The 11,717-nt window shown below is 39.5% G+C and overlaps 1 protein-coding gene across 1 annotated transcript; it reads right to left on the reverse strand.

Annotated features, from left to right (window-relative positions):
- Positions 1–1,686: 1,686 nt before the first annotated feature.
- On the reverse strand, positions 1,687–11,517 carry LOC119734548 (complement C1q and tumor necrosis factor-related protein 9B-like). The gene is made up of 2 exons (XM_038208087.1): positions 11,503–11,517; positions 1,687–2,457 (listed from the first exon to the last, which is right to left on the reverse strand). Exons 1-2 carry the CDS (start codon positions 11,515–11,517, stop codon positions 1,693–1,695), a joined length of 780 nt encoding a protein of 259 aa, XP_038064015.1. The 3' UTR covers positions 1,687–1,692.
- Positions 11,518–11,717: the final 200 nt, after the last annotated feature.

Raw genomic sequence — 11,717 nt, forward strand, 5'->3', positions numbered from 1 at the left:
GCTTGTGACCCAGTCTGACTGAGCTACTGTGGTCACCTGATCAAAAGTGGTGATCTGATTGGCCAATGTGCACTGTTGATTGACGTGCAGGAAGGGTCCATTATAACCTTTTCTTTGATTTCTTGCAGGAGTCTACCTATTCCCAGGAAGCGTACTTGTTCAGCTTACATGTACATGTGCCGGCTGGAGACATTATCCAAGGATATGCTGTCAGCAGGGATGCCAAATATGGCATCCAAATAAACGTCAATACAAAGAAATTCACTTGAAATGATAAAGTGACAAAGGACAATTCCAAACAGTTGAAAGACCCTCCTCACTTGAATGGAATTTGTGCTTTGTTTTGATTGATTTCGTTGACATTGTTTCTTTACCATCTAACGGGCTCACACTTTCACTGATGTTTTCAAAGTGAGTTTCTTGAATGCAATCAAGTAATGCTGATTAAGAACAATGAAAGACTTCAAATAATTTGGAGTCTTTTAATCAAGAAACACTTGTCAGACTTTTACGGGCTTTAAAAACAACAGCCAACTCTACTTTTTTCATTACTGTAGGCACGTTTCTGTTTCAACTGAAAGTAATTAAAATCATGGGTTTTTTTCATAACGAAGCCAAGCGAAAAAAAGAGAGTATTTATCAACAATGGTGGTGCTTTTGGTAATCCTCAGAATGAGGTTTTATGCATACTGTTTTCATAGCCAGTCAATTGGACTACTTTTACATAATTCTCACATATTGTAACGTTTAAAATAATGCAATCATTTCATAAAAACCAGTGTATTCTAATTGCTGTGAATAGCATTAGAATATTTCAAACAATTGTTAATCCAAATGCCAAGCTTAAAGTCTATAAGAAACTCAGATTCAATCACTCAAGACTTTTTTCATGACATGAAATAAAAATTGATACATGCATGGGATTGCTTTAATTGACATCATCTGTGCTGGGCATACAGGGAACATAAGGCAAAGAAAATAACAAGTTACAGTAAACGCCCTAAAATAATCCAGGTAGGTAGTAGCAAAATATTTTGTTTGTTTGTCTGTATGTCTTTTATACTTTATGTTTGCTTTAGGATACAGTTATTGTGTTTAATTAATCTGTTTTAATACCCAATACTACAAATTAGTTGCAGTTGTTTTCGGGAAAAAAACACGTTATTTTATATGTTGACCAAATGTGGCAATAAAAAAAATGGCGGTCAGAAACATGGCCTAAAAAATCCAGGTTGGTCGAGATAATGCCATAAACACAATCTTTTTTTTAGTTGTTAACATTTCTGGATACATGGTGGCACTGCTTTATTGCAAACCTTTTGTTTCTAAAAAAAATGATGACCCAGCTTGCTTTGAAAAAAATATTCCATCAAAATACTTCCCGATAGACCTACAATGGGTCCAAAAAGAATCGTTGTCAAAAACCTTAACGCATACTTTTCACTATATCCCAATACTCGTGCATAAAGCTAAATATTTTGTTTTGCAGGAACTAAAAAAAGGGCAAATCCATTGTAGTATACAGATCGGCGCATGCGCAATGCGAAAACATTAATAATAATATTTTGTGACATTGTCATTGAACATTATATCTTTTAATTCATTGGTTATTTCGGCAAAATGGAAAGCGATTAAAAAAATCAGCAACACGATGCTCGTGTATCTTTATGTGTTGGATTTGTTGTGTTGTGTTTATTCGGGGTAAAGGAGGAAGCCGCTGAATGAGGTCCAGTGATAGGAATTACTTGTCGCCCTACCGACCATTGTGAGATACATCGTATCTCCACGCTGCAGAACCACCACCGCGCTCCCAGACACCTGCTCACGGTGACTTGAATCATTGCTCTCGCCAGAGACAACCGCGTCGCCGTTCTTCCGGAGATAAACGTCCAGCCAGCTGCTGGAATCATATTTGCACACAGAAAACATGAACACGTAGGTGCCCGGCACACCACACGTGAACGTGCCGGTCTCGAGATCGAAGCTGGTACCCGGCAGAAGCGTCTCAGTCGCCTGGAAGGGCAAACGGGTGCCGACACTAGTAGAGGTATCCGAGGCGCTCGTCCTCACCACGGTGAATGCTACCCGCTGGTTGGAGTCGTCTGGTGCCTCCCCTGGCTCACCCTTTTGACCTTTGACACCAGTCAGACCGGTTCGCCCGACTGAACCTTTAGGCCCAGTGTCACCTTGAGGGCCAATCGGTCCGATTAGCCCTGACTCGCCTGCAATACCAGTACGGCCTTGGAGCCCCAACTGACCTTTGACACCACGTGCTCCCCGCTGACCCCGGGGGCCGATATCACCCTTTTGACCTTTGACACCAGTTTCCCCTGTTGGCCCAATTAAACCTCTTGGTCCTATCTTGCCCGGCAGGCCCCTGCCGTCGTCACCCGGCTCTCCTTTTTGACCTGCATCACCCTTTGACCCTTGTAAAATTCCTACAATTGCAGCAGTTTCCTGGCAGCACGTTTGGCCCGCCTGAGACGCAGGACCATCACCGTCCGAGGCAACCGGCCCAGTAACGAAAGCTCGGAGGTTGACGGAGTTACCCAGAAGGAGGGCGATTGAAAGAACGGTTGCCACGAAGATCTTCATTCTGTACAGAATAACAATGATTAAACTGAAACAAATCAGGTGAGATTTTTTTTCAATAAAATAGTTTTTAAAAACGGGAAGAGTAGAGAAAAATATTGAGGTTCGATAAACAGGAGAACTAATCTAATTCATGACAATCCGCCGTCAGATTTGAAGAAAAAAAAACCAAAAAAAATGAGATTGGAGGAATCATTGTTTTCTTTGTTATATAACAGTGGCGTATGAGGGATCAAGGGGCTAACATTTATGAAAAGCCTAGTTTATAAAACCGGTTGTCATGGCAACCCATCGAATCGATTTTTTATTTCGCCCGCCAATAAGAGTTAAGAAAGGTCACCAAAATGCATTCCGATAGGGCGAAGCGTTCCGGAGCTGTAGTATTTTTTTTGGGGGGGGGGGGGACGGATTACATCTCGCCCCTTCCCCGGTCCTGATAGAATCATTAATTAAACCTCACCACACCCACCTCGATGGTTCGTTCTTGAAGATCAGGTCCAAGAAGAGATCACAAGGAATTCAGTGTAGGCTGAAAAAAAACATACAAACGAATACTGGTTAAGTTAACATTTTAATACTATTTTATTATCAATTAAGATAAATGAGTGAGATTTTTTTCTCATTGGGATCCATTGCCACCCCAAAAGTAGGATACTCACCAAGTTATTAGGGTCAACTAATTAAAATAGTAGGTTTTCTCGGCCGAATTCGTCAAGAAAAACAACCTGTTTTAATGTCGCATTGTTCAATTTCTCTCGAATTGACTGATTCGTGAAATAAGCTTTCAATTTGTTTACACGTTATTATTGAAACGATTTTTTTTTCAAATTAAAATTTGTGAAGGCATGTATCTTTTTTGAGACCTTAGTAACTCGGTCAAAAGTCTGTTGGCATTCTAAGCTTTTGTTGCACTTGTCCAGGCAAAATTACTTTTAACTCCAGTTCACTATGAGTTTTAAAGCAGAAATGAACTTTTTCATTCACTATGAAATATTATAGGGTTCCCCGCCCAATTTCATACTTTGCTAATAATAATAATAAAACATTTTTATTCAAAATCGCATAAAACATGCAGACCTTTTCACACCCGGTTGAATTTAGCGAAAGCTCAACATGTTTCAGGGTATTCTTCATTCACGCGAGAAAAGTAAGCAGCAAATTCCGTGACTTGTGCTTTGAATTTCTTGTGCTTTGAATTTCAGTCCCGCTCGGGAATTCACTTTGATGCATACGTTTACAAAAGTAACACAGTTCAATGATATTTGGAAGTTGCATTAGCAAGATATTGTGTCATAGTGATACAACAGAGTATAAAATGACATGGCTTTTGACAAGTTTGGATTAAGGAATGTACAGCTATTTCAAAGATTGGAATGCCTGGGAAGGGAATATGAAAAAGCAGAACAGAACTGTATCAATGTAAAGTGTCAAAGTGATAGAAGGAAATACATCTAGAACACTCGCTGATATAATACTATGTCAAAATACAGGTTTTTATGTAAGGACAAGTGACCAGTTTGTTAATTGTTGCAAAAATTAAAAATCATATAATTGCAAATTGCAAATTAAATGAACTCCTTATTCCACTGTACTTTCGATGAAAATGAAAACTTCCTCTTACAGATTCGCCGACACTCAGTGCAAAATCGAAAACCAACAAAAGAAATGGATTTTCTTTTGCACGAAAAAGTTGCCTACACGCTTTGGTGGGTGTAAAACATTTTTAAAAATCGAATGCGCTAACTGCGACCTTTTGCAATATAATGAACAGTCTCTTTTATTGGACGAAATGTTGCGAAATTGGACGAAAAAACCTATATGTTATGATTCCCGAAGTTGATAAACAATCACAAACGAATTCGTGATCAACGATCAAGAAAAAAATTAGGACAACGGTTGCGAACACAATTCCGATTTAAAAAATAAATAAAAGAAGACAAATTCCAAAGAATCTGATTACACAGCAACTAAATATTGGTGTGGTCAATATTTGTTTTCATCTTAGTTCTCTTTTTCTGCCAACTGATGTACCTGCATAAAAAAAATGTGAAGGAAATTTCAGCGTGTTTCCGCTATAAGTTCGAGGCACCCTGATGAGTTTAACGAGGAATTTGCAAAGACTGCAGGCCAAAATGTCTGGCACAGTTCTACTATGGGTGATTAATATATGGAGGTAATATCACTCGAGCAATTTTTCTGTTAAAATTTTGACCAAAAGGTGTATAAATATAGAGAAAAAAATACAGTCTCCCACCAAAATCACTGCTCCGTTCTGATGATTGAGTGAGGAAAATGTCAAATAACAGACACTCACCTCGATGTAACGTTCTTGAATTCTATCACGAAGGGAATCCTCAACACTCAGCAGATTGCGAGCTGGAAATAATACCAACGAAAATGAGTCATTGAAAATCCGCTGGGAGATATCTTGGGGGCTGTTGGGGGAGGCATAGCTGAATTTCACAAGTAAAACACCCCCAGATCAAAATCTCTGTCGGGCGAAATGTGATCTGGATTGATAATATATTTTTTAAGCGGAATGCGTCCTGCATGCAACGGCCCTGAACAGACCCACGCACGAGCAACAATATTCATGTCTTCTTTGAAGGATTTAATATTTTCGAATCAAACGCAGTAACTACCAAAACAAATGCCCAGATTTTCTGAGAGAAATCTGTATGCAAAAAGAATTTAAGGCCGCGTAGGATCATTTGCAATTGCCCGGAAAAGTACATTTAATGACAGAAACCTTGCAATGCTGAGAGTGAAGATAAGACTGGTATCAAATACCCGATGAAAGTATTTCGCCTGATATATCGGTTGAAAACTTTGCAGGTGTTTTTAAAATTAAAAAATATAGTTCAGGTGTTATAAAGCACGGAATCAAGTAACGAGATCCAGCAAAATAGTGCATACGTTTTCTCTGCTTTTTTCTCAATGATAGTATCCACTGAGCTGAAACTTCAACAGGTTAGTTGCGACCTTCTTAAGTTTTTAAGCCATTTTGTTGCTTCTCACGAAAAAAAAATTTTTTATTATTATTTCTGTACCAACTGACCAAACACTTTCAAAGTATTCAGCAAATACTACTATCGCCATTTCAAGAAAATATTCAACGGAATCTAAGTGGCATGCTGAGTGGAACCCTGCATGCAAACAGAGCTTGTGCTTCATATTTTAAGACGAACAGCGGACAAGGCGGATCCGGGGGGGGGGGGGGGGGGGGCATGGCCCCCCCCCCAAAAAAAAACCCAACAATTTTGATTTTTAAGTGACGTCGCAATAAAGGCAGGCACTGGGTACACTACCATCTTTTCGAAACAAAAATGGTTAAAGTGGTCAGAAATTTCCTCAGATCGCCACAGAGCATTTACAATTACAAAAAATTCGGGGCCCATGATTAAGCGGGCCCTGAACCCCACGCCGTGATTTTTTGGACCCACTTTCCGGGGACCCATTTTTTTTTTTTGGGGGGGGGCTACCCCCCAAACAATTGTGTTCTGGATCCGCCCTTGACAGAGAACAGAAGGGACGAATAATGTGCACAGACATCAACGCTGTACATGATTGCTACAAATGAATCCAACTATAGATAAAGCAATTTGAACTTGAATAAAATTGTGTGCATCATCACGATCCGGTCCGTTTGTATTTTCGCCCTCTATATTCAGTTACACGTTCATCCTGCAGTGCTTGAATATAACTTGATGATCAAACCGGAATGGCGCACTGTGAACTCTAGCGAAATGACACAGTTTAACAACAAAGTTCAAAGGGTACTGAGTATCCACATAAATGATAACACAAAATAAGACGGGCATGTTTGAGTTGTCTGGATTTCCTGATGAACGTTCTTCCGTGACCAACTTCTCCATAACTCTTCATCCTGAATTAGTTTGAGTGATTGCCGGAATACAATGTGAGTACATCGAATCAGGATTTCATGTTTAAAAATTAAAATGAGAAATTAAACAGGGAAAAAACGAGGCAGAAAATCAGGGGGTGGTTGATCATACCTATATAAAGAGTCGAACTTTCGTAAGATTGTTTTCTTTAAACCAAAATGTTAACGCAGTAATGTACCTGAACTATTACAAGTGCGTGAATTATTTTGAATAAGTGCGAATCCCGATCAATTTCAACTATTCTGAATCACAGCAGGGAACTTGATGTAATGAGCTCTTTAAAAAAATGCTCCCAAAATTTGATTCAAAACCAGTCGAGTCTGAACAGCTTTGTTTTTTGACACTGAATTATTTCGTGTTTGTATAGTGTTATATCCGACAAGATATATCGTCTTAAAAACTGAAGACGTTTTCGAAATAGTGTGCCGGTGGGCAGACTATTAACGTGAGTTAGCAACGAAATTCAGTGACAAGAACCCCAAAAAATAATCCCTTTAATTTCTCTGTTTTGGTCAAATGTATAGCATCAACCAAGCTAAAAGTTCAAAAGTTAGTTGTGCTGCATCATACTTAAGATTGTGAGCAATTGATCAAATGTTCCACTAACTGGTTCAAGGTTGCTTGAACTTGTAGTTATAGGAATCACAATGAGCGTACAGTTTCTGCATTTGTGGGGAAAATCGATCTCATACCCAGGAAGTAGAGGCGCAAACATTACAGCTGGACTACCGCAGTCAAGTTACAGTCGTTACATAAAGATTTATTTTCCGGATGGGAAATCAGCGCACCGGTTTGGTTCTAGTAAGCCTCCATCTGTTTGTCAACTGAAACTTGTCTCACAAAATATTTCAGATTTGTAAAAATCTGTACCAATCACCAAAAACATTAAAAAAATAAGCCAAAAATCAATATGGCTGTTTGTCCAAATATTCAACAGAATCTCAGCGGCATGCTGAGTGGAACCCTACATGCAAATACATGAGTGAATTCATCGAGAGCTTTTGCTTCAATCTCTTCAGGCGAACAGAAAGCCTGAGCAATTTGTACAAACACCAACTCTACACATGATTTCTACAAATTCACCCACTTAAATAAAGCAGTTTGAACTTGTATAAAACTGTGTGTATCATCACGATCCGGTCCGTTTGTATTTGCGCCCTCTATATTCATGACTCGTTCATCCTGCATGCTATGATTGAATGAAACTTGATGATCAAAGCGCACTGTGAACTCTAGCGAAATGGCAAAGTTGAAAGGGTACTGCTTGAGCAATAACACACAATAAGACAGGCATGTTTTTGATGTCCGGATTTCCTGAAAAACGTTCTTCCGTGACCAACTTCCCCATAACTGTTGATCCTGAATTACTGATTGCCGGGAAACAATGTGAGTACATCGCATGTTTTCTAATCAAAGTGATAAAATTAAAATGGCAAAATGAGGAAGAAAATAAGGAGTGGTTGATCATACTGATTTTATGGGTGAGGTTATTTATAAAGGATGGAGCTTTCGCAATATGTCTTCTTTAAACCAAAGAAAGACACTTTTTTAAAGTACTAATAGTGCGTGAATATGTTTAAGCATTAATCACAATCAGTTGAAACTATTCTGAAAACAGCAGAGAACTTGATGTTTTAAACTCTTCTAAAAACTGCAATCAGATATGACTAGAAAAAGTCCTACTGATAGCCTTTGTTTTGACAATACAACTTTCCGTGAATGTACAGTGTGCTATCCATTATAGTGACAAGATTTCAACTTTTTCAAAAACTAAACCAGTCAGTATGTGAACAATAATTTAGTTTTAAGCGTGCGAAATGAAAATATATTAAGAAATATATTACTTTCTTCCTTTCTTTCTTTCTTGTTTTTTTTCCGGACAATAATTATCTGCGACTTTTCTTCTGAACCGTACAGAACATGGTATAAACTTGAAACTTTGAATGAACATCAAGACTCCAAGGTGTACCTTTTTTATACTCTGATGTCATAATGACGTCATCAGGTATCTAATTACAAGCAATTTCACTGCAAAACCTCAAACAAAATGAACAATCATGTTCACACTTTGAAATCTGATTGACTATAGATTGATCACATTTTTGATATTCGAAGGTAAAGTCGTCTAACCTTTCCTTCCGGGGTTACTGGTAGGTCAAATTTAGGTGAATTTAAAATGCAAAAAGAAGTTGCAGAAAGATGAAACCTGATATGAACATGAACCTTAGTGTGAAGATGTGGATATTTTAGTGACGTCGTCATGACGTTATCATACATCAAATTACAAGCATTTCAGGTCAAAATTTGACAAAATAGTTTGACAGTCGCGGATCCAGAGAGTGGGGAGGGGGGCCGACCCCCCACCCCTAGCCCTCGCTGTGAAACACACACACAAATATATCACAATTATAGTAATAATAATTACCCGTTCGCCTATCACAACAATCTGACATATTTTTTGCTAGAAGCCTGACCCTCCCCCTGCAAAAATTCCTGGATCCGCCCCTGTTTGAGCAATATCTTTTGTCCTAATAAACCTGAGTGTTCAGTGTTTTGTGAAGTGGCAGATTGTGCCTTGGGCGATAGGCTACAGGACTACAGGGTCATCATCTTTGGGTGGAATTTTTGTTCCAAAAAGGTCATCGGATTATACCGCAAACATTGAACAGACAATGAAAGATTATGAAATAAACTTTAATTCAAAGGGTGTTTCAAACACCTTGGAGAGTTGTGAGTATTTGTCCCGATCTTTACAAGTGGGGTATTTATCACTGAGGTCCATGGCAGTTTATTTGCTGGTCTGCAGCCAGATATATTCTTTGAATGACCCCAAACGTCTTTGCGACAATTCAGCATTGTGACGTCATCGAACGAAGTTAGTTATAATAGGGAGAATTTGAAACTGAATCGCATGTTCATTCAAAGACCACGAACAAAAAGGCTACGGTTCAAAAAGGTGTGTTCCAGGCGCGGTTCTAGAGCCAATATTTTTGGGGGGAGGAGGGCTAGCAAGGTGAATCCAGATTTTTTTTCCAGGGAAACGTGCTGAAATGTTGACTAGTTATTTCTCCAGACACTTAGGCCTCTGAAAATCAATACGTGGGGGGGGGGGGGGGAGGCTCGTGTCATATTTTCTTTGGGGAGCGTTCGCTCGTATACAAAGGTCATGATAAATTACCCAGAATGCCATCCCCACTTCCTTCACAAGATTCTGAGAAGCTCATCTGCCCTTCCCAGCGCCCTGTTTGCAGGGCGGTGGGTACGAGCGAACGGGGAGCGCTGATAAAATCCCACAATCGGGCACACTATATTAACTAAAAGTGTACAATGCACCCTTCTCATTTAGGGGGAGACCGTTCCCATGTATGTCAAATTCTTACATTTTGCTAGTACTTTTTTTTTTTTTTTATGGAATTTTTTTTTGGGGGGGCTAGACAAAATTGTTGGCCGGGGCTAAAGCCCCCCCCCCCGTAGAACCGCGCCTGGACTGTGTTCATAGCAGCGATTGGCCAAAATGTGAGGCACAGTTGTACAGTGAGTGTAGATTTGCACGGTTCTTTTGTTCGAATGACGTTTTCTGTTTATAACTGTGACCAAAAACTTTTTACATGTAAATGAATAGAAAAAAAGATACAGTTTCCCACCATATCACCGCTTTATTACGATGCTTGAATGAAGAAAATGTCAAACAGACACTCACCTAAGCACAGTTCTTGAATTCTATTGCGGAAGCACTCCTCAACACTCGAGCGGATTGCTGGCTGAAAACAAATACCAACAAAAATATGAGTCACTAAAATCCTCCAGGAGATAACTTGGGGGATGGTGGGGAGGCATAACTGAATTTCAAAAGTTCTAAATGACCCCTCCCAAAAAAAAGCCTCTGTCGAGTGAAATTTAATTTGGTTTGATTATTCATTTCAAACAGAATGCGTTCTCCAACGGTCCTGTCTGGACTCAAGCGCGAGGAACATTCATGTCTCTTTTGGAAGGCTTTGCTATTTTCGAATCAAACGAAGTAATTATCACACAAATAAATTATATAATTGCCGGGAAAAAAGTACCTATACCGATTTAATGACAGAAACTTTGCGATGCTCAAAGTGAAGAGACCGGTATCACATATACACTGTGAATTGTTCAGCCTGATATATCATCTGAAAAAAATGAATATGTTTTCGACATAGTGCCAGTGGGCAGACTATGAACGTGTGCTACAATCCTGGCCAAATCTCGCTGGGCCCCCAGCTCCCCGGCCCCCGTTCAGTGTTGTCGCTCATTGCGCGGTGTGTGCTCCATCAGCTGGAGAGAACAACATTGACCGGGGGAGCGGGGGAGTGGGTGACCGTGGCAGGCTCAGGAAGTGTCCCAACCATTTTGGCCGGGATTGTAGCAACGAAATTCGGTGACAAGAACTTAAAAAAATAATCCCTTTAATTTATCTGTTTTTGTCAAATGTATAGCATCAACTAAGCTTAAAGTTCAAAAAGTGAGTTGTACTGATTATACTTGAGATTGTGAGCAATTGATCCTATGTTCCTCTAACTGGTTCAAGGTTGCTTGAACTTGTGGCTATAGGAATCACAATGAGCCTACAGTTTCTGCATTAGTGAGGGAAATCGATCTCATACCAAGGAAGTAGAGGCGCAAACATTACAGCTGGACTACCGCAGTCAAGTTACAGTCGTTACATAAAGATTTATTTTCCGGATGGGAAATAAGCGCACCGGTTTGGCTCTAGTAAGCCACCATCGGTTTGCCAACTGAAACGTGACTCTTAACATTTGGGATTTGTGAAAATCTGTACCAATAACACAACCAAAAACATTCGAAATATTAAGCCAAATACCAATATTGCTTTGTCCCAAAATATTCAACAGAATCTCAGTTGCATGCTGAGTGGAACCCTACATGCAAACATGACTGAATTCGTCCGAGAGCTTTTGCTTCAAATTTTAAGATGAACAGCAGAGCAGAAGGACTGATCTGAGTAACTTGTACAAACATCAGTTCTATGCATGATTTCTACAAATGAACCCAGCTAGATTAAACAATTTGAACTTGAATAAAACCGTACGCAAATACTAACAGACCGGATGATCATGCACTTAGTACGAAGTGCATGATCATCCGGTCTGTTAGTATTTGCGTCCTATAACTGTGAGGCTATAGAGTGTTTATTCCAACTAGTCTCGCTTTTATCCAACAATGTTTGATTGT

This window comes from Patiria miniata, unplaced genomic scaffold, assembly GCF_015706575.1.
Source record: "Patiria miniata isolate m_02_andy unplaced genomic scaffold, ASM1570657v1 HiC_scaffold_10, whole genome shotgun sequence".
Lineage (NCBI taxonomy): Eukaryota > Metazoa > Echinodermata > Asteroidea > Valvatida > Asterinidae > Patiria > Patiria miniata.